We start from the raw sequence: 26,091 nt of genomic DNA, 5'->3' as shown, positions 1-26,091 counted from the left end.
TACTGCCACTGAGTCCTTTTATTTTCTCAAATTTAAAAACAGACGTGCAAAACACACAAGTGCAAATCATGAAAGAAATGCCATTTTATAAACTAGGCCCAACATTGAAATAAAATGAAAGCAGAAAAAAATCAAGGCACTAGAATCATCGCTTAAAATACAATTCCTTTCACTCTCATCAAAAATAACACTTTCCTTTTTATAAGCCTCCCACAAGACTCCCACGTCCCAGAGTCCCAGAATGAATTATGGCAGTTGTGAAAGGTCTAAAACCAATGTGACAACAGCAGCTACGACTCAAAGCCATTTCCCTTGTGTTTTCCTGAGACAGATATTCCACCCCACAAGTAGTCACTTTCTACTTGGCAGAATCAAATAACGGCACGCATTTTTTATCGATTCCCTTTTTGAAAAAAAAAACAGGCTGACACTGACTCACGATTCCCTTTTCAAGAAGTACAGCTTCTATTTTTGTCATTGAAGAAATAGAAGAAAAAAAATCAATTTCCATTTAAAATCAAGTTACTGCAATTTAAACAAGAGGAACAGCTATATTGAGTTCAGCCAGGCACTCTGTTCTTTTGCCAACTCATTGAACAATTAGTTATAGATTTGTCAACATAACACGTCCCATCTGTACTTGTAAAATAATTACTGCCTTTGTCGGGTGATACGAGAGAGCAGCTTGAAACTCATACTTTAAAAGTTTTTCGAAAATAGCTAAAATAGCAGAAAATAGCTTAAAATGTATTGCACCTGCCATTTCAGCTTTTTTTTATGAGTTTGTTTTTTTATGACGTACCTCACCCTTCAGGGTTGATTGTGGTTATATGGACTTGACACAAGTTTTTTTTTTCCTTAATAACTTGACAACACAATATAGCGCTTTTCATCTCTGAACTTTGTCTCCAACTTGTAAACCGTTTGTAGCTGAGGTAAAGTAACTGGTTGTTGCCAAAATGTTGCTACTAGAGCCACCAGCCAGTAGTGGTTCTCATACTCTTTCATGGCAAGGACCCCAAAAGGGACCGCCAAACAAGATTTGTGCTGTTAAAATGTTTTTAAAACATTGCAAATTGTTGAAATCTTTCCCCAGATTATTTGGAAAATATAACTACAAACTGAAGCTTGTAGACCTGCTATTTTCAAATAGTCGGATGTGTATAAAGTGGTTAAACTGATTCTAAATTTACCAATTTTCAAGGATCCCTGGGGGGGGGTCACTTTGAGAACCACTGCGCTCGGCTTTTCACACGGTTCCTTGAGGAGTTCTTAGGCCAGGCAGCTTTCATTTTACACACAGACATTTAAAACGATTCATAATACATCTGTCATTTGGATGAACACGTATTAACATTTCTACAGAAATAAAAACGAAACACTAAACCTGGATTGTTCATTGATTGGCGATGTGTCGGAGACTGAATCAACAGTTCCTAGTTTCAGTTGATCATGGATTACTGGAAATAAAACACAGATATTTTCTCTTTTAACTAATTGAACCCTGTCCTATTCTAAGTGTTTGGCATTTGCCAAACCTTTTCGGAGAGATTTGGTGTAGAGGCAACAAGGTAGGGGACTTAGTACAGACCCCCTGGGGGACCCCAGTCGACGAAGGGTTTAAGTGGTTAAAGGCAATGCATAATCAACCGTCAATTCGGGATCATTCTCGTGAAGAATGACCTCCCAGAAAGAGATTTAAAAGAAGAAGAAAAAACTGCCAGGTAATTAAAAAGCCCTGCAGTCTTTGTGATTTTCACAGGACCAATTTGTGAAATCTTGACAAATTTGTCTGGGTGCCTTCCAAGACGGGTAAACAGGCCATTAACTTAACAAGCTCCCCTGGAAGGCAACGGAAACTCTGACTAAACCATGGAAGCAGAACAGAAGAAATCTACTCTGTGGTATTTTAAAGAAGTACTTCACCCCCCCCCCCCCCTCCCAAAACGACTGACACCGCGAAGCCTTGAATCCATTGTTTTTGGCACATGAAGAATCCATGATTAACAAATGCAAAACCTTTTTTTCAGTTTTCTGAAAAACTTCAAATATGTATAAAAAAATTACAACAAAACCATGTTGCTATATACTGTACATAGCAACAGGAACCCCAAAAGGGGTTCCCGTCCTGAAAGGGATGGTTACAAATAGGGGTTCCTGCCCAAAATGGGTTAAGCGTGGACCCCTCTTTTCTTCAATTGATCAAATACCCTCTTCTTTTTTTGGATTCTTTAGTCAGAAATGCGACAAAAAACAATGAGACCTCGAGGCTTCATTGGATGACTAATTGATGTCATTTCGTGGGGGTGGAACTACTCCCTTAAGCCGCCGCCCTCCCTTCCGGCCCTTTCCGTCCGTCTCATTGGCCCCCGGGCACTACTACAGCCGCGCGATGGGCGTGACGGCCACGGCGATGCTCTCCACGCTGCACTCGTCGCTGCCGCGGCGGATGCGGAAGAAGCCGCCCTCGCCCCAGCCCGTGCCCCAGCTGTTCTTGACGACCCAGTACTTCTGGCCCGTCATGTGGCAGTGGCCGTAGCCCACCAGCAGCACGGCGTGGTTGGTCAGCTCGAACGGGTTGAAGGGGTCGCTCAGGCCCGTGTGGTGGTAGATGCCCTCCTTGTAGTGCATGAAGTCCGGGTACACCTGCACACAAAGAACATCGTCTGTCGGGGTGGAAACCTCATATGTCCAATAGGGGTGGGACGATATGGGTACCTCACGATACGATATATATCACGATATTAGGCCCACGATAACAATATATATCACGATATTCGACGATATTCGATATATTGCGATATCACGATATTCAATATATATTGCAATAAATTTCACCAACGATATATCACGATATCTGAAAATATCGATATATTGCGATATCACGATATATTGCATGAAATTTCACCAACGATATATCACGATAGTCCTTGTATTCAATTCATAAACACATAAAATAGCACCAAACAGTTCAAAATCATCATTACACAAATACAGAGTAGGAAAAACAACGTATCACAAACAAAAAAATATATATATATATTTTTCGGCAGTATATCGATTAGTTATCGCGATATCGATATATCGTCCCACCCCTAATGTCCAAGCACTGTTTGTTTTTTTCAGGATTCCAATTCAAAATACATCAAAAGTAGTAGCTCTGCGAGCTCAGATCTGCTACTTTTGATGTATTTTGTGTGACGCTGTGGTACGATCAAATAGGGCAGTGGTTCTCATCCTATGCTCCGGGGACCACCAGTGGTCCTTGGGGGGGGGAGGGGGTTCCAGGTGGTCCCCAGCTAAATGATGGAGAGTTGGTAACCAAAATGGACCCTTATTGGGTCTTTAACTCTTGAGAGTGTAAAATGAAACCAAATGGACCCGCATTTTACGCCCTCGAGAGTTAAAATATTGTTAAACATCTGCATTACTTAATTAAAGAATTGTTATTTTGATCAACGTTTGCCTGTTATCTCTCTTATTGGTACCAACATCAATACAGCATGGAATTGCGGACAACAAAATATTTTAAGTTTTGGGTCTGAGAGGCTAAATCTCATCAAATGGTGGTTCCGTGGCTCAAATGCCGAATAAATAATGGACCCTGATATGAAAAGGGTTGAAAAACCACTGAAATAGGGCATTCATTTTCAAAAAAACACAAAAAGGTTAGAATACGCATACAAGAGGCCTCTGCCCGACAGCAACGATATCGTCATCATTAATCATTGAAGGGTGTGCTCTCGTTTGAATGGCATTAACCATCTCAAGATTGTCCTATAAAAACAATCATTCAAGAATAGATTTTCTGTTTCACCAGGGTTTAAAAAAAAGAAAAAAAAAGACTAAAGATTTGTTGCTGTCGGGCAGAAACCTTGTACCTCTACGTTTCAACTTATGTATGTGTTTTTATAAATGAATGCCCCACTTCATCATACAACAGTGTGGTGCTTCAGTAGCAAAAATAGCCAATCTACAAGCTCAAAACGCGTCATTTAGCTTTATTTGAAAGAAGTCGAAGTGTGGGTGTGTGTGTGTGTGTGTCTGTGAGTTTTATACATGTTTAACCAATTAAAAGCGTTAACAAGAGCTTGTGACTACATAACTATGTTTTTGGACATAGACGTTTTCAGCCCGATGATATTTAGATATTGATTAACAAACACCTATCATATTATCATTCCTTATTATACAGCTTAAATGCTGGATTCTGATTTGTCAATCACTGAATTCAGCGGTCTGTTATTTTTGAATAATGACCTGAACTCAATAACAGAACTCTGTCTAATCGAAGGCTCAGTGAGTGCACCCGACTCATATCAACTCTGCGCCGCTTGATTTTATGACGTATCCAACATGGCAGCCATGTAAACAAACACACAAGTGTCATTTACAACTAAACATTGCTCTCAAGAATGTTTTTGAAAACATTTGAAGCGAGAAATAGGCGACCGTTGCACTGGACGCACCTGGCATAAATTAACACATTGAGTGCCAATATAATCCAACCATTGAGTGCCAAAAACGGCGACGTTTTTTTTTTTTTTTTTTTTTTTCGAAGATAATAGACTCCCATCCACTTCCTGGTTAACTTATTACTTTAAAAGCCTGTATCTCGGCTCCTGTGTACTTTTTTTTTTACTATGTATTTTTGACTATTTTCAACTGGCTGCAACTATGGAACGGATTACCGAATGTTTTTCCCCGATTCTACGATACCCCTGTGTGTGTAATGAGGGGATCACCGTAAATATTTTGTGACTACTTGAAAAAGGTACAATAATGGTTAAAAACAGCCAGCACTGGCTGTACCCTTTAAAAAAAAAACTCTGGCACTCAATGTGTTAATGGAATTTCACTTCCACTACCATAAGCAATGAAATCCTTTGTTTTGTTACTTTTGGGTCAATTTATCAATTTCTCTATTAAGTAGCCGTGTAATAAGCGCAATAACACATGGGGAGCGGGTCATTATTGAGAAATAAATCCTGTCAGGGTTTATTTCTCAATAATGACCCACTCCCCATTGATTATCCCTTGCTCATCAGCCCTGGTACCTCAAAGGCCACAGCCATGGGTCCGTTCTTGACCAGCTCCAGCAACATGGCCGCCTCGCTGCAGCCTCCGTAGAATCCGCCCACGTAGCCGTACTCCGCCGCGTAGTGGCGACCGCACGTCCGCTGGACGCCGCACGGCGAGTCCTTCCCGATGTACGGGAAGCACTGCTCGTCCACCACGCCAAAGTCCTGGATGTACTTGCCAATCAGGTACGGGAAACCCCCATCACAACCTGACAAAATAAGAGAGATAATAGAAGGAGATTTGACATGCAATACCGTTGCTGTCGGGCAGAAACCTCTTATCTCCATAAAATTAACTTTTTGTGTTTTTTTTTCTTAAATTATCGCCCTACTTGATCATGCTATGGCGTCACACAAAAAGTATCCAAAAGTAGCAGATCCACAAGCTCGAAACGCAGCACGATGCGACGCGTTTTGAGCTTGTAGATCTGCTATTTTTGAATTTGAATCCTGAAAAACTGTTTTGGCCATAATGAGGTTTCCAACCGACAGTCGATATACTTTAACAGCATGAACAGATTGAATGATTGCCGTGTATTTAGTAGATGGCCTAGTAGAAGACCTAACCCTAACTATTAGCACAACTATGTACAATTCTACATACGGCCAACCAGTTGCAGAAATCACAGATAAGAGGATTTAGCAGTTTTTTTTTTTAATGAAATGTTCGAGACCATTAGGGTTTATGGAAGATGGTTCTGAATGATGTATTCCATTGCTACTTTGAACAAATCAAATTCTCATTCATCTTAAAATAACTCTAATTTGGTTGATTGATTGACGTTTTATATTGACAAAATATGCATATACATGACATGATGTATTATATCTCTGCTGTCCGGCAGCAACCAGCTAACTCAGGAAATGAAAAAAAAGAAACAAAAAGTGGAGTTAGGAGGTTTTGTTCATCATTGATAAGAGCAGCTGAATGGACCTCCAAGCTCTCAATGAGGTTGGAGGTCAAAAGGGGGTGGAGCCTGGAGTCAGCAAAACCAGCTAACGCCACCCCCCTTTGGTGGAGTTAGCTGGTTTAGCAGAAAGTTTGAGGATCCAATGGAGTTAGCTGGGTTTGTCAGAAGCGCCTTTTAATGCTCTTCATTGGTTCAATATTTGTTTTACCAACACACAGACTTAAAGGGTGTTCAAGAGCACTGATTTATGGAAAAAAAATGCAAAAGCGTCAAAATGGAGTTAGCTGGTTTCTGCCGGACAGCAACGATATGTATATGTTAAACGGATACAAAAAACAAGCTTGATAGCTAGCTTATTTCCTTAGTGGTCCTTTGAGTGTAAATTCGTCTGTAAACTGAGTGTCATATGTTTTTGTGTTGTTTCGTTTGGGGGGGGTTAGCGGACACATACAAACTTGTCTCGGTTACCACAAGTCCTATGAAAATAGCCGATCTACAAGCTCACAAGACGTCGCCAGTGTCGGGTTGAGACACATTTACTTTAGCCTAGAGAAAGACATGCTCGACTGAAATCAGACAGATAATAACTTTCATCCACGGATATAAGAGCGTGAACAGATTCAGAGATCGGCGTGTAATTAGTCGGTGTCTGACACACGCCCACGGGCCAGCCATGTGTCATTTTAGTGTCAAATACCCACGTCTAGCTTCTTTTTTTTTTTAAATATCGGTGGATATCATTTAAAACGGCAATCAAAGTGGCCTCAGAGCACTTTAGGTTCAGTGCTAATGGAGATGATTACGTAAGGACAGTGGCTCCTGTGTTCTCTAGCAGAGTTGTGACGGTCATGACTCAGAGCCACGGCAGAGAGACTCATAAGGACACAAGTTTTACATCATCCATGTTCTCAGAAATTCCCCCAGAACCCCACAGAGCTCGTTCAAAGTTCAAAAAGAATGGCCGGGGTCTATATTGGTGTCGGATACAAGCAGAGGCGGAAAAAAGTACTCAAATGTTTTACTTAAGTGAAAGTATCAATGTAGAAATACTCTGTTACAAGTAAAAGTCTGGAATTCAAAATACTTGAGTAAAAATACAAAAGTATTGGTATCAAAATGTACCAAAACTAGAAAGCACATATTATGCAGAATGTCCCATTTCACAAGTTTTCAAATGTATAGAAATCCTTTGAAAATAGCAGATCTAATGCGTGGCACAGCGAGTGGTTAATGCATGTTTTGTAATAATGAAAATCTACAAACTAACTAGTAATTAAAGTTTTCAAATAATTGTAGTGGAGTAAAAGTACAATATTTGCCTCTGAGATGTAGTGGAGTAGAAGTGAAGTGAAGTACTGAAAATTGGAAATACTCAAGTAAAGTAAAAAGTACAACACTTGAGTAAATGTACTTAGTTACTTTACACCAATGGCTACAAGAGTACAATGAGTGCAATGAGGACTCTAGCTGGAGCCCTCATTCAATGTCATTTAGTCTCAAAAATGATTTTTTTTTGCATAATCGTTTTCATGTTTTTTTCACACATTTTGAAATATAAAAAAAAGTGGGAATAGCAGAACAAGCTTACAACTCATCACTTCGTGACGCGTTGTAAGCTTGTAGATCAGCTATTTTTACATGTATAAAATGATTAAATATGTCAATAATTTCTTTGTATATTCAAGTTATGTGTCAGATCTGCCCTGTGTAATTTGTGATTATGAAGCCTAAAAACCAAACAGAAATAAAAATTATATAACAAAAAAAACTGCCACAATTAAATCGTTAATCACAATTATTTGTGTGACAATTAACACATTGAATGCCAATCGCGTAGATAGATTTCACCCCAGGTGTACTTTTTTTTTTACTATGTATTTTTGACTATTTTCAACTGGCTGCAACTATGGAACGGATTACCGAATGTTTTTCCCCGATTCTACGATACCCCTGTGTGTGTAATGAGGGGATCACCGTAAATATTTTGTGACTACTTGAAAAAGGTACAATAATGGTTAAAAACAGCCAGCACTGGCTGTACCCTTTAAAAAAAAAACTCTGGCACTCAATGTGTTAATGGAATTTCACTTCCACTACCATAAGCAATGAAATCCTTTGTTTTGTTACTTTTGGGTCAATTTATCAATTTCTCTATTAAGTAGCCGTGTAATAAGCGCAATAACACATGGGGAGCGGGTCATTATTGAGAAATAAATCCTGTCAGGGTTTATTTCTCAATAATGACCCACTCCCCATTGATTATCCCTTGCTCATCAGCCCTGGTACCTCAAAGGCCACAGCCATGGGTCCGTTCTTGACCAGCTCCAGCAACATGGCCGCCTCGCTGCATAATCGTTTTCATGTTTTTTTCACACATTTTGAAATATAAAAAAAAGTGGGAATAGCAGAACAAGCTTACAACTCATCACTTCGTGACGCGTTGTAAGCTTGTAGATCAGCTATTTTTACATGTATAAAATGATTAAATATGTCAATAATTTCTTTGTATATTCAAGTTATGTGTCAGATCTGCCCTGTGTAATTTGTGATTATGAAGCCTAAAAACCAAACAGAAATAAAAATTATATAACAAAAAAAACTGCCACAATTAAATCGTTAATCACAATTATTTGTGTGACAATTAACACATTGAATGCCAATCGCGTAGATTGATTTCACCCCAGGTGCACTTTCGGAATTGTTTGATCCATGTCCGGTTCCGGTTTGAAAACCGGAAACAGAATTATTTGGGATCCGGTTTTGCCGATCGCGTCGGCCCTCGTTCTAATGACGAAACTGAAACTGAATTTTCTCCTTGTAGTTTTTTCTCCTCGCATATCACTGTTTAACGTAAACCGCTCTAACTACAACCATGGAGCTCCGTTTGACACGTGGTTTTCACTGGTAGAATCAGTGAGATGTCGCCGATGTATACAGACAGTGCACAGCTCAATCTTAAGGATTTTAACAAGGTCTATGGCGACGTGAAAAAAAAAACAAAACAACAATAACACGTTGGCACTGGTGAGTACATTATGAGATTAACGTCTGGCATGGAATGTGTTAATGGTCAACTTAAATGTGTAATGGTGACAGCCCTACTCCCTGCCCAAATTCAAGATGCTCTTTTTTGCTTTATTGTTAAATTATTTGTACTTTTTCTGTAATTGTATTCTTGCTCTGTAAAGCACTTTGAGCTGCATTTCATGTCATGAAAGGTGCTTTACAAATACACTTTATTATTAAGTTTATTATAATGATTGAACTGAGCTTTATTATTATTTGATTCATAACTTTGTTGCAGGCTTGCAAACCGACTAGGGGTGAAAAAGGTGACGAGACCGGACTCGTGTTGTAAGCTTGTAGATCTGCTATTTTCGACATTCTGCGGAACGCGTACCTTCAGGTTTGGTACTGTAAGTACCGTATAGTTTGATAACAATGACTTTTCCTGATGAAACTTTTTAACCCATTAACTCACTGAATGTTGTCCCAGTGCCAGAGATTTTTTTAAAGTAAAAAAAAAGTGCTTAAAAAAGTCCTTTTTCAGTTATAAGTTAAACAAGGAGTGGATGGAGCTGCAAATCTTCAGATAATGATATCTTGGGTTCATATATATTTTCTTTTTACTATTTTTTCAAAAACACGTGAAACACGTGATTGGCACGTTGCACCATAGCGGTAAAACACGTGAAACACGTGAATAGCACTCAATGAGTTAAGACCCGGAAAGCCTATTCACCCGTTTCCTAGGCTGTGTGTTTTCCACTTCCTGTCGATTTCATTGGATATCATTGGTCATCTGACCAGTTTCATTGGATTTCATTGGATCAAATCGACAGGAAGTGGAAAACACACAGCCTAGGAAACAGGTGAATACGTTGTTATACCTTTAAAACCGGGAAAGCATCTGTGTCATTTTAGATGTTGCTACTTGCTATGTACATAGTAACACCACTTTTGTTTAATTTGTTTGAATAAAAAAATAGAAGATTTTCTGAAAACTTAGGTTAGGATTTAGAAGGCGTTTTAAAAAAAAGAAAACGGCCTCAGGTCTAAATGTGTTGAAACAGGTACATTGTGGTATTACTATTGAGAAAAAGAAAATCAGAGTACTTCTTTCACCACTGGTTGCCAGTTATCACACAACAAAAGGAAATATCCACACTCACAATCAAAATGGAAAGACTTTAATACGCAGCAGCATTAAATGATGGACATGTTTCGGGCCTGTTGGCCCTTCATCTGCGTTTTCCATGAGTGGTCAGAAATCTTCACCCAGTTTGACCGCAAAATATTTTTTGGGGGGAGCGTGCCTACTAGCCTTTGAAGTGAGTTGCTTTGACTCGCATCAAACGCCAGCCAGCCAGCGTCAACACAACAGAGCTCACTTGTTGGATCACAGAGGTGGCTGTTGTGTGTTGTTGAAAGACCCAGACTGCTGCTACTGAACCAGATGACGTCAAACTGTCATACATCTCCATTAAAAGGAAGTAGTTCACCCAAAAAATTACTTATGTTCTATCAATTACACAGCCCATGAAGCCTTGAATTCATGGAGATTCCTTAGTTTTTTTCCCGCATTCCTGAGCCAATAATAGACTTAATAGTCGTCTACAGGAGACATTAGCATCTTTCCGCCCGGTCATCAAATGATTGGTTCAGGAATGCCACAAACACTACCAACTCTCCATGAATTTGTCGTGTGACACTGTCATACGACGTCATGTTATCAGGTCAAAAAAAAATATTAGGGGTGCAACACGATTTTAGATCTATAAAATGTAATACTTTTAATACAAAATATGTATTTTTTTCTTATTCTTTTTCTGGCGATGCGTTGTGAGCTTGTAGATTGCGTATTATTGCATGGCACCATTGTACACATATACAGTACAAGTAAAAAATAGGGTTTAAGTGTTTAATCAGACTAATTTGACTTAGTCTAATATAAAAAGAATCGATCAGAATCAATTTGTTGATGTATAAATAATAATAATACGTTTCTGAATTATTAAAACAATATTAACAATCGACAGTTGCAGCCCTAGTTAACACATTGCAGTGCCAATCGCGTAGTTCTACGCGAACCTAAATAATTGCGCAGCGTGTCAGTCGCGTAGTTCTACGCGAAGTGGTCTCGCAATGACACATTTCATTGTAGGCTTCCCTCACAGTGACACATTTCATTGTAGGCTTCCCTCACAGTGACACATTTCATTGTAGGCTTCCCTCACAGTGACACATTTCATTGTAGGCCTCTCTCACAGTGACACATTTCATTGTAGGCCTCCCTCACAGTGACACATTTCATTGTAGGCCTCCCTCGCAGTGACACATTTCATTGTAGGCCTCTCTCACAGTGACACATTTCATTGTAGGCCTCTCTCACAGTGACACATTTCATTGTAGGCCTCCCTCACAGTGACACATTTCATTGTAGGCCTCTCTCACAGTGACACATTTCATTGTAGGCCTCCCTCACAGTGACACATTTCATTGTAGGCCTCTCTCACAGTGACACATTTCATTGTAGGCCTCCCTCACAGTGACACATTTCATTGTAGGCCTCTCTCGCAGTGACACATTTCATTGTAGGCCTCTCTCGCAGTGACACATTTCATTGTAGGCCTCTCTCGCAGTGACACATTTCATTGTAGGCCTCCCTCACAGTGACACATTTCATTGTAGGCCTCCCTCTCAGTGACACATTTCATTGTAGGCCTCTCTCGCAGTGACACATTTCATTGTAGGCCTCCCTCACAGTGACACATTTCATTGTACCACACCCGGATATGGAAATATCCGTATGCGGAGATTTTCGTTCCCATCCGCCGCCGCTCTAAAGCTTCCCCTAATCCGCCATTATCTCTTGAGTTTTTTTCTCCTCGCTGAACGCTGTTTAACAGAAACCGCGACAACTGCAAAATGGAATGTCGCCGATTGAAACGGTCTTCTCTGGGCCACTCACACAGCTACCCTGTGTGTCTACAAACAGTTTAACACGCGATCTTAGGGTATTTAGCAAGGTCTGTGGCGACGTGAAAAAAACAATAAAACAACAATAAATCGCTGGCACTGGTGAGTACATTATGATATTAAACTCTGGTGTGGAATGTGTTAAAGTGCAGTCGGGGGGAGTCCACCAGGCCAAGACGTGTGCATGCATTACCTTGAGAATACTCTGAACAGGAGACCACCTGCTGGGGGCTGAGGACGGGGGTCTCGGTGTTGTTGGTCAGAACTCGGATTCGAGCCTCCATCATCCCCATGGTGGCGAAGGAATAGCAACTTCCACACGACCCTATGGAACGCACAGCAGGGAGATTTAAACAACAGTTCATTTAACTCTGCAACTGTAAATATGTTTGCATATAAATAAAATAATAAATAATATTAATGATGTATTATTACACACTTTTGTAGATTGTGCGCACACACAGCAGGGAGGTTTACAGCAGTGGTTCCCCCTGGAACTCCCCCCAAGGACCCCCAGGGGTCCTTGGGGGGGGGGGGGTTCCAGGGTGTCCCCAGCAAAATGAACACTTTAACCCCCTTTATACTTCGGCTATTCAAAAATAGCTGATCTACATGTACAAGCGCACTTGTCTCAACGTGACACCTGAGCTTGTAGATCGGCTATTTTCGAAGACATTTGAAACATCTTGGAAATTGTTAAAACAATTTTAACACCACAAATCTTTTCTTATGGGGTCTCTCACACAAAGTCTTTCCAGATGGGGGTCCGTGGACAAATTGATCAATTTGTGCGTCCTTGAGATGAAAAGGTTTGAGATCTACTGGGTAGTGACGCATTGTGAGCTTGTAAATGGGCTTTTCTTTCTCAAATTTTGCACAACACCATGGCATGACAAAGAAGTAATCAACAGAATCATCACTAAGAAAAGAAAACATAGTTCCAGCTCTACTTAACATGTGATGTGCTGGAACAATCCACAGAAATGTTTGTGGGGAGGAATCAATTGGCATACAAACTAAATTGCGGAGAAAGAGGGGTAAAAAATATATATATATATATTATTAATAGCCTGTTGCTTTGTCGCTGCTAGTGTAAATGGACAAGCTGGAGCCAGGCTCATGATCCGTCTCAAGCCCACAGGTTTTAGTGACATGTAAAAGCCTCTCCACGTGATCATGAGGCGACAGAACAGCGATACACTCCAACACACATACACTCACAGGCTTGGTGTGTGTGTGGGGGGGGGGGGGGGGCACTACTCAAATACTCGCACTCCATACAAAAACACATAAACATGAACTCTGCGTGCGCACGCATGTACATCATCTCCATTTGATTTTGTTACTTGTCAATTTTCTGCACGCTTACAGATGATCCAAAAAGTATGCTTTCCTTACAAAAAAAACCCCTCAAAAATCCTTCATCTTTAACAAAGCATTTTCTTAGCTGTGCTGGTGCTTAGGCTCTATGCCTTTGTGTTGTTTGAGTTTCAATGAACTTGTGTTTTTGCTAGTTGTGTTTTGTGTTATTTTTATGCCAATGGTTTTTACTCTGTACCTCTCCATCAACACCAAATCACTTTGCCGAAAATAGCCGATTTACAAGCGAGGTTGTAAATCACGCCGAATGTTAGCCTAACGCAAGGGTTCATGTGGTTAAACCACTTAGACCCTGGCATCCGTATTCATGAGGAAAACTCTCACAGAAAATAGCAGACCTACAAGCTCAACCCGTTGCGACACGCTGGGAGCTTGTAGATCGGCTATTTGTTTCTGCAAAGATATTTAATGTAGAGCGAAAATGAAAAGTCACTTAGTTATACAGAGCCCCGAGGCACTCCGGTGTTTAAACTTAACTGGCCTTAACTAGCTCAGTAACCAGTTTTAAATCTCTTTTAACAACCCATTTAAAAAAAAAAGGCCTTTTCATCCCCCTAAGTACCTCAGATTATTACTTTAATCCGTTGCACTTGCTCAATGTATGTCATTGTGCCATTGCCATGCTGCTCTGTCCCTGACATAATTCATTGTTATAGCATTATTGTCTAGTGTGATCACTGTTTTGAACAGTACAAGCACTTTGTAACACTGTTAACACATCGGGTGCCAAACACGTTCTGAACCGTGTTTTCACAGAGTAGTGCTTTGGTGCCGAACACGGTCTGAACTGTGTTTTCAGTCTTTTTTTTTTCTCGTTTCTTTCCACACGGGAGGGGCTGAAGCAGCTCTGGAATCACCCACTGTGATTCTGAGAAGGAGGGGCCTTATAGATCACCGTGCCAAAAAACATGGCTACCCATCCGCTTCCGTTCTATCTCCTTCTCTAAAACCCCTAGAACTCCGAAACTTTTTAAGTTGGGGGAAAACGACTCATTTTGTATGCGCAATCGCTCCGCCATTGTGACCCGTGTGAGAGATGTTATCGTTCCAGGCGTTAGCCAGGACCATCGTGCAAAATGCACGCCTGCTTTGTTTCACATGGAATGCACGTTGTGGAGTCTACAGCTTAAACAGCGCCGCGCAGCTCAACGGTGAGATTTCTGGCACCGAACGTAATCTGTTATTATAAAATTCTGGCACCGAATGTGTTAAGAACAGTCCTATACAACAGTGATTCTCAAAGTGGGGTCCCGGGACACTCAGGGCTCCTTGGGGAGGGTTCCAGGGGGTCCCTAGAAAAAGTAGATCTACAAGCTCGAGGTTGTAGATCTGATATTATTTTTAAACATTTGAAAAATATCGTACAGTCTTACTTCTGGGAGTCCCTCGCACAAAACATTTTCAGAAGGTGGTCCGTGGCCAAATATCAGTTTGGGGGTCCTTGACACGACAAAGTTTGAGAACCACTGCTACACAAATGACGTCAATCATTATATCATTCTAATAACTAAACGGTCACCTTGGTTTCGAACAGGGCTGAGGTAGTTGACACCGGCCACGTCTTTCCAGTCCCAGCGTTCAGGGAGCGCCGCCGCCATCTTCTTGAGAGTAGCCGTCACAGGGGCGGGGCCAACGCGTCTTGACGCCATCATGGGGACAAACACAGTTAAGTTACTGAAAGTAGAAGTTGTCACTTATAGGGCTGTCACGATTATGACATTTTACTTGACGATTAACACATTCCCTGCCAGAGTAATGCCACATAATGTACTCACCCAGTGCCAGCAATTTGTGTTTTATAACCCTTTTTCAACCGGTCACAAACATTTTAAATCCATTATAATCCGCGATCGGATGGTGTTTATAAACAAACAGGACTATTTGGACAGTTTTTTCAACAGTCCTAATAGCCTCCAGACGTCATATCCGTTTGGTGGATATGACGCTTTCACCCCCCCCCCTGCGGAGCTTACCATTCGTTTTTTATACCGTGTGAAAACCATGATGTCTGGCCAAAACCAAAAAAAACTGTTAATTCAAGATAAACCCGGAACCGGAAACGGGTAATGGATATTTTCTTCAAGGAATGCGTCAAAAGGGAAGAGAAAAAAATCAAGGATGGTACAGAAAACAACGCAATCGTCTATTAAACCCCAAAAGACCACTTCGCGTAGATCTACGCGATCGGCACGCTGCGGCAGAGTCCTGCAATGGGCCGGGTACCCGCGGATTCCCGACGGGTACCCGCATTTGACGGGTGAAAGTTTTACTTTGATAAGATCACGGGTACGGGGACGGGCGGTACTGAACTAATCGCGGGCGGTTATCATTTTATTGTGAAAATCAGAAAGCACTGTTTCCGCCCAAACAACGTCACTTGTGTAACTTAACACAGCACAACTGCATGGAGCACGCTGGTCAGTTATCTTAACTCACAAAAACACATTGAACATCCTGTTAAACCTTCAAATTAAAACTATCTGTCGACGTAAAGAACGACACATGTGTGCTGCGTAGATGCGCGTTCGCGCGCGTGGCTTAAGCTCGCTCCTCCGTCTTCACTTGATTTCTGTACGAACCTGAGCACTGAATGTAGCGCTGTTGTTGAAGGCTGCTATCTTTTTCAACACACTTTTTAATAGGATTTACATTTTACTCTGCATCACGGGTAAACGGGCGGACAACGGTCGTTTATTTGACGGGCGGGGCGGGTCTGGTTCGTATTTTGAAATAATCACGGGTGACGGGTTGGTCTACGGATCTGAGTATTGACGGGCGGGGCGGGAGCGGGTTCTCAAAATTGGACCTGTGCAGGACTCTGCGCTGCTGCTTTATTTAGGTTTGCGTAGATCTACGCGACTGGCATGGAATGTGTTAATTGTCGCTCAGATAATTGCGATTAACGATTGAATTACATTTCTGTTTGGCTTTTAGGCTTCGTAAACAAAAGGTGCGCAGGTTAGATATGACAAATGACGTACATAATTTCATAACTTTATACAAAAACAAAACATGAATAGTGGAAATAGCTGATCTACAAGCTCAAACACGCATTTTGAGCTTATAGATCTGCTATTTCCACTATTATTATTTTTTTTTTTCAACATGGAAATGATTATGACGATTATGCAAAAAATAAATTGCGATTAGGCGATTATGTAACAATTGTGACAGGCCTATTGACACTATCATGACATTTTAGCTGATACAAATAATTGCGGTTGACGATTCAATCCGGGAACGCATCTGTGTCATTTTAACATTTCTTTGGCTATTCAAAAAATAGCAGATACACAAGCTCATAGCGTGGAACTCGGTGCCGCGCTATGAGCTTGTAGCTTCGGGGGGGTCCCAGAAGCACACTTTGTTTGACCGAGTTACAAATGTTCGCTTTAAAAAAATATATATTGAAAGATTTGCAAAAAATAAAAATCACGATTTAAAAAAAAATTGCAGATCCACAAGCTCATAGCGCGGCACTCGGTGCCGCGCTATGAGCTTGTAGATCTGCTATTTTTGAACAGCCAAAGAAATATGAAATGACACAGATTAAGTTCCCGGATTGAACGGGTTAATTGTGGTTTTTTTTTGGCACAGGAAGGTGTTCAACCTGGGGATGTGGGAGGCTGGTCCTCCGGCTCTGTAGTGCAGCTCCTCCAGACTGTACTGCTCATGCTCCGGGTAGGCTACCGCCTTCCACGAGCTCTGGACGGAGTTGATGGCGTCCATGAAGTCCAGGTTGTGTTTGTAAGGCCTCTGGAGCAACCTGGAGGAAAAAGGGACAAATGACATCACTGTTTTTGTACATAACCACCAAAACAGACCTGATACCTGGGTACCTAGTACTGTACTTAAGTACAACTTTGAGGTATTTGTACTTTACTTGAGTATTTCCAATACTTTTACTTCTACTCCACTACATCTCAGAGGCAAATATTGTACTTTTACTCCACTACAATTATTTGAAAACTTTAGTTACTAGTTACTTTGCAGATATAAATTATGATGTTATGAAACATAAATTAACCACTTTAGCCCTATTTTATACATAGGCTATTTGAAAATAGCCGATCTACAAGCTCGCGACGCGTTGTGAGCTTGGAAATCGGCTATTTTCAAACATTTTAGTATTTTTACTTTTGGTACATTTTGATGCCAATACATTTGTACTCAAGTACATTTGTACTCAAGTACATTTTTTTATTCTGGACTTTTACTTGTAACAGAGTATTTCTATATTGCAGTATTGGTACTTTTACTTACTTAAGAATTTGAGTACTTTTTCCACCACTGGTCTATACGAGATACAACCATTGTACTCTTAAATATCTCCTAGCATTATGCATTAGCAGTTATGTGGGCTGCAGCGATGCATTATTTTGTTATTCTATCCATTACTTTTCAATGCATCAAATAATCGATCCGTATAGAGTACAGAAGTCCTGACGTCATTCGTTCATCCCCTGGTTCGTAAAGTCATTTCTCTATGGAGAATAACATTGGGTCATCATAGAATCGTCTCGTATAAGAATTGTGGTCCAAAAATAAACAAACTGTCTTGGCGATATTGTCAGGGAGGAGGTTCTGTATCGTTTATGATAGTCAGTCACTTATATTTGAAACAGTCTGTTTCTGGCGAAAATTTAACTAATTCGTCGGAAGTAACATTATCGTTTTCTCACCGTCAGTTGATGCTTCATATCCATAAGAGTCAACACGCCGTGGTCATTTGTTTATTTTTGGAACACAGTTCTTATTTGACGCGATATTAAATATGTCTATGGGGATTCAGAATGGGGGGGGGGGGAACCACGACCCAGGTAGGATGTGTAAATTACGTCAGACTTCGGTGCTCTATTTAGGGAAAAAAGATTGTAGACCGCTATTTTTGAAAATCTTATTATTTCATCAAAATAAAATATTTCTTCGATTAAATCGAACAGTTTGATTAACTGTTGCACCCATAATTGCAGGCCAGAGTAATACATGCGCAGGAGAGATTCCCTGGTCTAACCGTTTATTGTGTAATGCATGTGTATTGTCTTTATTCATTTTCTTAATCTTTTGCCCATTTAATCCGTCTTCCTGTTCTGTATGCTTTTTTTTTTATCTGACCTTGTACAGCACTTTGGTTGACCCCCAGGTCATTGTAAAATGTACTTTATAAATAAAGTCTGAGTTGAGTTTGAAACCCAGTAATCAGTGTGAGGCCAGGTACTCACCTGCGCGCCTCCTTGCGGTGCAGCAGGGTCTTGGGCTCGGTTCGAGCAGGTGTCGGCTGCACTTTCTTGGCTACGAAGCAGGCCCAGTTGTTGCCCAGTACGTCATGGACCCACCCTGGCATGGTCTGGTCACAGTAGCTGGTCACCTCCGAACCGTCCTCCGAATACTGCAGCACAACACACATGAGGAGGCACAATTACTATTAACCCATTAAGACCTGAAGCCTACAAATGTCTTTTAAATCCCAACAGTATTCTGAAAAAAAAAAAGAAATCAGTGGTTCTCAAACTTTTTCATGTCAAGGACCCCCAAAATGATATGTATTTTGCTGCAGACCCCCATCTAAAAAAAATTGTTCCAGGGAGCCCCAGAAGCAAAGATTTGAGTTAAAAATGTTCGCTTTAAAACAATATATTCAAAGATGTGCACACATTTTCAGGATTTTTCAAAAATAGCAGATCTACAAGCTCGCTATGAGCTTGTAGATCTGCTATTTTTGAATAGCCAAAGTGTAAAATAATGCTTTTTAGCTCAAATAAAAAAGTGACACAAATGCGTTCCAGGTCTTAAAGGGTTAACCCAATAAACCCATTAAAGCCGGCGAAAGCATCTGTCATTTTAGATTTATTTGGCTATTTTTTTAAAAGCATGACATCTTTGAATATATATATTTTTTTCCAAGCAAACATTTTTTACTCGAAAAATCTAAATATAGTGAAAAAAATCTATCAAAATGTTTTCTAAATCCTAGCATTTTTTTTTAAAAACATTATGTTGCTACATCAGTGGTGCTCAAATGTTTTCATGTCAAGGACCACCCAAAATTACATGCATTTGACCGCGGAGCCCCATCTCAAAATATTTTGTTCCAGGGACCCCCCAGAAGCGAATATTTGAGTAAAAAAAATATATATTCAAAGATTTGCAAAGAATGTCACGATTTAAAAAACATAGCAGATCTACAAGCTCGTAGCGCTCGGTGCTGCGCTATGAGCTTGCGTATCTGCTATGTTTGAATAGGAAAATAAATCTAAAATGACACAGATGCGGCCTTCCACAAATGCCTTCTGTGAGCTTGTGTATCTGCTTATTTTTTTTATAGCCAACGCTAAAATCAAAAATGACAAAGATGCTTTTCCGGTATGAATGGGTTATGGCATTTAGCAGACGCTCTTATCCAGAGCAACTTACAGTAAGCAAGGTAATCACATACATAATAGAATGCAGAGAAAACTGTGTAGTGCCTTGAGAAACTAAGGTTACCAGGTAAAATAAGAACTTATAGCATTAGTCCAAAAACAATATACTATCTAAATAACTATTTGTACTACTACTATAGATTTAGACTTGTTTAGACTTGTAATCCTCACGTTAATTGAGCCCTGCAGCAAATTGTGCAGCAAAACGAAAGACCTGGGCTTTAGTTGATGTGATTAATTTAATGTGATTCTTCAATGGAATACCAAGCAAAGGTCTATTAAAAGGTGGTGTAAAAGATATTTCTTTGGTTACAAAAATATGTGTTTAATAGCATAGCTGTATATTCTGATAGTAAACATCTCTATAGAGTGTTTGGACACACAGAGAAAGGCTGACTGAATCCAATGCCTCCTTTGTAGAACATGTCCTGCAGTTGCTGATTCTGATGCACTCCATGTTGGGACATTAGACCTCCTCCAACCAAGTACTGTTTAAAACCGCTATGAGATCATGTGAATCTAATGAACTTGCTTGACAGCTTTGCAAAATGCATGAACATATATTTCTGTATAATATTTGTTTAATATCTATCAAGAATAAAACGAGGCTTATTTCCTTTGTGGTCCTTTGAGTATGTGTGTGTGTGTGTGTGTGTGTGTGTGTGTGTGTGTGTGTGTGTGTGTGTGTGTGTGTGTGTGTGTGTGTGTGTGTGTGTGTGTGTGCCAAATGTGTGTGGGTGGGGTGGGGGGGGCATGAACACTGGAGTAATAGGATACACATTGTTTGTGCCTACTGCGTGCTCATGAGTAAGAAAACACAATTTTGTACAGAATATGAATGTCACTTGAGACGTCTAAGAACAGAATGTGGAAGTTGAGAGACGGAACCAGTCGGCCGTGGAAGACTCTTCCAGCGCTGACTGATGACTCAGTCAGTCTCAACTGTGGAAGTTGAGACTGACTCATCCAGCTGTTTTGTTTGGACTCGACTGAACTTGGCGCTTCCTCTTGCAGAGCAAGAGTCATGTGAGTCGAGGTGGAAGAAACGAAAGAAGGCAAACAGGAGGAACAAAGCCCTGAATGTAACAAGCAACCGCAAGAATGGAATCGCACAGCGTGAACAGATGGAGGCCAGAAATGGCTTCCATCTGTTCAATCCATACAACTTCATTCTATGACCCCTCATCCAAACTCAAGGCCCCATCCACAATGATAGCTATAGTAGAGCCCGACTTCTGTATCGTTTAGGGCCGACATATCAGTCATTATTACTTACATCTTTTTACAGCATTTATGCAGCCAACTCAGTGGCCTTGTGGTTAAAGGAGTAGTTCACCCAAAAAAGTACTTAGTTTCTATCAATTACACATCCCATGAAGCATTGAATTCATTCCTAAGCCAATAATTTGATGACCGGCAGAAAGATGCTAATGGGTTAATGTGCCTTGAACCTTGCAGCGCTCCTATATAGCGGTTTACCTTGAAGAAGCCGAACCATTTGTAGTTGTTGATGACCACCTCGAACCCCTGGTTGTAGATGAGTGTGAAGAAGCCCGTGTTTCCCAGGTCGTCCGTGGCCACAGACAGCTTCTCCAGCGTCACCGTCACCATCTTCACACCGGTGGCTGCAGCAACAGCAGGGACAAAAAAAAACAGCGTTGATTTCGTCGACTAAAAACTATGACGAAAAATTGTTCGTCGACTACCTTTTTACACTGACGAGAACGAAATAAAAAGGAAATAAAACGAAGCTACGATGACTAAAACTAAGACTACATATAATATATAAAAACTAGACTAAAATGACTAGTGGAGAAGAGATCATTTTATGTTTGGTTGTGCTCGGGTGTTGTGCTCTGACAATAGCAGATCTACAAGCTCACAACGCGTCGCGCTGCGACGCGTTGTGAGCTTGTAGATCGGCTATTTTCAGCATGCAACCAAACTGTAAAATCTGCCATTACGACGCCATCAAGGCACCGCCAACATACATTTTAGTCGACTAAATCAACTGTAGATTAAGTCGACTAAAATCTTATGATATTCAGTCGACTAAAACTAGTCAAAAACTAAAACATTTCAGATGACTAAAATATGACTAAAACTCAATGACATTTTATTCAAAAGACTATGACTAAAACTAAATCAAAATGTGCTGTCTAAGTCAACACTGCAAACAACAGTGCATAAAACGAATGAGTTCATAAATAGCCAGGGCTGGGCTATATGGACAACATCTAATATTGATATTTTGTGACCAAATAACTTATCAAGGTCGACGAGGTTCACTTTATTTGTCTCACACAGGAGAAATGTGTCTTGGGGTCGAGGACTTGAAAGCTGCAGTGCAAAAACACAGATAACAAGGCCTACAAAAATGCTTAAAATGTGAGAGAGCACTGCAATGCAGAATGCCCAAGCAACACTCCAGATTAAGCAAAGGTCTCAAGGTGCACGGCTCAACAATATCAGAGTGAAATAATAGCCAGCACATAGTAAATGTTCTTTTCACAAAGTCTCCACGCACAGAGCAGTGGACGTGTTTCAACCTAACAGGTCTTAAAGGAATAGTTCACCCCCAAAAATACTTTTTACGCATAATTTGATGACCGGCAGTGGTTCCGGTAGGAGACACAAAGAGTCTCCTTTGTGTCTCCTCCCGGAACCGCTGCCTACCGCTCCACTGGTTGTTCCGTCTGTGTGGAGAGACAAATAAACGTGACATGTGAAAAGGACATTTATTGTGTGCTGGCTATTTTCTCACTCTCATATAGTCACATACATGCATTCATCACAGTCATATACTTATCGCCTTACAGGCATATCGATATTGTGATCGTATTGCGATAATAATCATTTTCTTTTTAATTCATCATTCATCAAGCACTTTCAAATGTAGCATATCTACAAGATCAAAACATGTCACAATGCGTTGAGCTTCAACTAGATCGGCTAGTCCCACTAGTCTCAAAAACTTTAAAACAATTTCTGGTAATGGGGCTGAAGAGATTAAAACCAGGAAAAGACATATCTCACAATGTTATATTACGCTATTCAACCATATCTAGTCTCATACAACCATATCAGCCCAGTTCTAAGTTGTCCTCATTTCACAGTAATTACATTTACCATGTCGGATTAATATATTTAACCCTTTAAGACCTGGAACGCATCTATGTCACTTCTTGATTTGAGCTAAAAAGCATTATTTTACACTTTGGCTATTCAAAAATAGCAGATATACAAGCTCGTAGCGCCGCTACGAGCTTGTATATCTGCTATTTTTGAAAAACCGTGAAAATGTGTGCAAATCTTTGAATATATATATTATTTTAAAGAAAACATGAACTCAAATCTTTGCTTCTGGGGGGTCCCTGGAACGAAATATTTTGAGATGGGGGTCCGCGGCCAAATACATATCATTTTTGGGGTCCTTGACATGAAAAAGTTTGAAAACCACTGATATAGAAACATACGTTTTTCAGAAAACTGTTAGGATTTAGAAGACATTTTGCAGAATCGGAACTTCAGGCCTCAATAGGCCTTAGAATTGTGAATGTCATCAACGCAAAGAAGAGGGTCACATAGCCTCAAAGACTAATATCACATCATGTGACCTTCACATGATCTTACATCACATGTCTGATGACATCTGACTGCTGATAAATCATGTCTCACCTCAGATTCACGTGGTGAGAAAATCCATTTCCACATCATACAAGCAAGAGTGTCACGCAAAACAAAAGCAGTGAGAATAGCAGATCTGCAAGCTTGCAATGAGACACGTTGGGAGCTTGTAGATCTGCTATTTTCACTATTTTATTATTTTTTTTATACAAAAAAAAAGCAACTGTTGTGGACATACTAGGTTTCCACCCGACAGCAACCATAAGAAAAAGGGACTTTTACCGGTATATGTTTTGCATCTGTTCCTATGTTAATGTTCTTTAAACCACTGGTTCCGGGGACGTCTAGGGGTCCTCGAAGGGGTGCTAAGGGTCCCCGGTAAAATGGAGACCTCATGTATTTGTCTTAAAACTATTTAACCCCATTTAATGTTCTGACTATTTGAAAATAGCAGATCTACAAGCTGACAACATGTCAACGCACTGTGAGCTTGTACATCTGTTTAAATTAATGTTATTTGAGTTGTTGACAAATCTTCTCTTACAAAGTCTTGTCAGATTAGTTGGATTAGTAACGTTATGAACTAAAGGGAATACACTGAGAACAGATCAGCTTAATGGTTTGCTAAACATTGATAGTTTTTTTGTGTGGAAACAGCATATAGCAGACTAAAGACCATTGTTAATACTGAGCCTTGTTAACTCTCACATCCCTTCTTGCCACATTATATTTCGATTGATACTAGTTCACTATTATATATAATCCTGGTCACTTATTCTCGTTCTTGCCTGGTAGTTGTGTTTTTCTCAACCACAAATGTACAGAATGTTATTCACAGTAGATTATAGCAATATTGTTTGGACCATTGGTTCTCAAAGTGGGGTCCGGGGACCCCCAGGGGTCCTTGAGGGAGTTCCAGGGGGTCCCCAGCTAAATGATAGATTAGGCACCAAATGGACCCTTATGGGTCTGTAACTCTGAGAGTGTACAAATGGAACCAAATGGACCCTAAAAAAAAGCCTGGGTTTCCGAGGCTAAATGGACCCTAACGGGTCCATTTGGTTCCATTTGTACACTCTCAGAGTTAAATTGACATAGATTTCACAATATAAATTGCGGTCCAAGTGATAGAAATCCCATTAAATGGGGGTCTGTAGCCAAACTGGGGGTCCTTGAAATTAAAATGGTTGAGAATCACTGCTAGAGCCGTAAAAAAATCTTCTCTTATGGGGGTCCCTGGCATATCTTTTGAAATGGGGGTCCGTGGGCTAATAAGTGTCAATTTGGGGGTCCTTGGCATGAAAAAGGTTGAAAACCACTGGTTTAGACAGTAGCCTTGGATTAAGACCATGCATTTTATTGAGTGTGACTTTTGCTTAAAAGCAAAAGTCAATCTCGATCATTTGCTGAGTCACTACTATTGTTCTCTCAGCACTATACTTGTGTGACCTTGTTGTTTACTGACTAGAGTTCATGTTTACTCTGCTTTACTCTGATCTCACACATGCTCTCTGGATAAGAGTGTCTAGTTAAAATACCTATATTGTTATAGTGTTAAAATACCTATATTGTAAATGGATTATGCTGTTTACCTTGTACAATGTGATGATCTTTCTTTTGTGTGTAGAGCACTTTGTGTTGCATTCTAACTATGAAAGGTGCTATTATATAAATACAGATCATTATCACATCGTTATATATCATTCATTAGTAGCTGTAGAATACAACTCTCGTAGACGTATTTATGATTCTGACGTTTTCAATCTACGAGAGTTGTAGGGTTCACCCCCCATGGACACAGGGACTTTCAGCACTATACCCCGTAGACACTCCAAACATGTACAAATTGAAATAAAAGGTGCTTACCCCAAAGCCCCAAATGTTAACTGTCTCTACGCGGTAGTAGTTTAATGTAATAATCCATATATTTCAATAAAGAAGTGTTTTAATGCCGTCTGTGGCCGATTCTGTCGGAAGTTCCCAATAGGCGGTAGTGACGGGTAGTGACGGGGCGCATCCGGTGAAACCCGGAATTACACTCAACGTAAACAGGGAGTAAACGAGGGTGAAAAAATGGCGTTCGGCCACAGACGGCATTAAAACACGTCTTTATTGAAATATATGGATTATTACATTGCACTACTACCCCGTAGAAAGAGTTAACATATGGGGAGTTGAGGTAAACACCATTTTTTTTTCAATTTGAACATGTTTGGAGATCTACGGGGTATAGTGCTGAAAGTCCCTGTGTCCATGGGGGGGTGAACCCTACAACTCACGTAGATTGAAAACGTCAGAATCATAAATACGTCTACGAGAGTTGTATTCTACAGCTAATTCATTATCACATCGTTATCATTCATTGGTATCATTACCATTACCTTCATCAGAGCAGTTGATGTCCTTGTCTCGACCCCCCTGGGACGTCTGGAACAGCCAGGACCCCAGCAGCTCCTCGTAGGTGCAGTTGGCAGGTGTGTCGCCCAGAGAGCGACCAGGACACAACAATAACACACACAGCAACACACTGCTGGCTGCTACACACACCCTCATGGTGCTAAGAAATTAATACAAAAAACTTCTATCTACACACACAGGGATCAAAGAAACAGACAAAGGAACAGAGACAGACAGACTGAGACAGTTATGTGTGTGTTCTTTCTTACACAACGGAACCTGCTTCTGCTTCAA

General features: G+C 40.4%; 1 protein-coding gene across 1 annotated transcript; it reads right to left on the bottom strand.

Moving 5' to 3' along the window:
- Positions 1 to 26,091, bottom strand: ctsc (cathepsin C). The gene is made up of 8 exons (XM_080428635.1): positions 25,782 to 26,091; positions 21,253 to 21,398; positions 18,574 to 18,740; positions 16,962 to 17,117; positions 14,871 to 14,989; positions 12,165 to 12,296; positions 5,058 to 5,290; positions 1 to 2,646 (listed from the first exon to the last, which is right to left on the bottom strand). Exons 1-8 carry the CDS (start codon positions 25,951 to 25,953, stop codon positions 2,380 to 2,382), a joined length of 1,392 nt encoding a protein of 463 aa, XP_080284761.1. The 5' UTR covers positions 25,954 to 26,091; the 3' UTR covers positions 1 to 2,379.

This window comes from Gymnoscopelus braueri, assembly GCF_963280865.1.
Source record: "Gymnoscopelus braueri genome assembly, chromosome: 5".
Taxonomy (NCBI): Eukaryota; Metazoa; Chordata; class Actinopteri; order Myctophiformes; family Myctophidae; genus Gymnoscopelus; species Gymnoscopelus braueri.
Note: the sequence above shows the minus strand (reverse complement) of the source record. Positions and strands in the feature narration are given on the sequence as shown.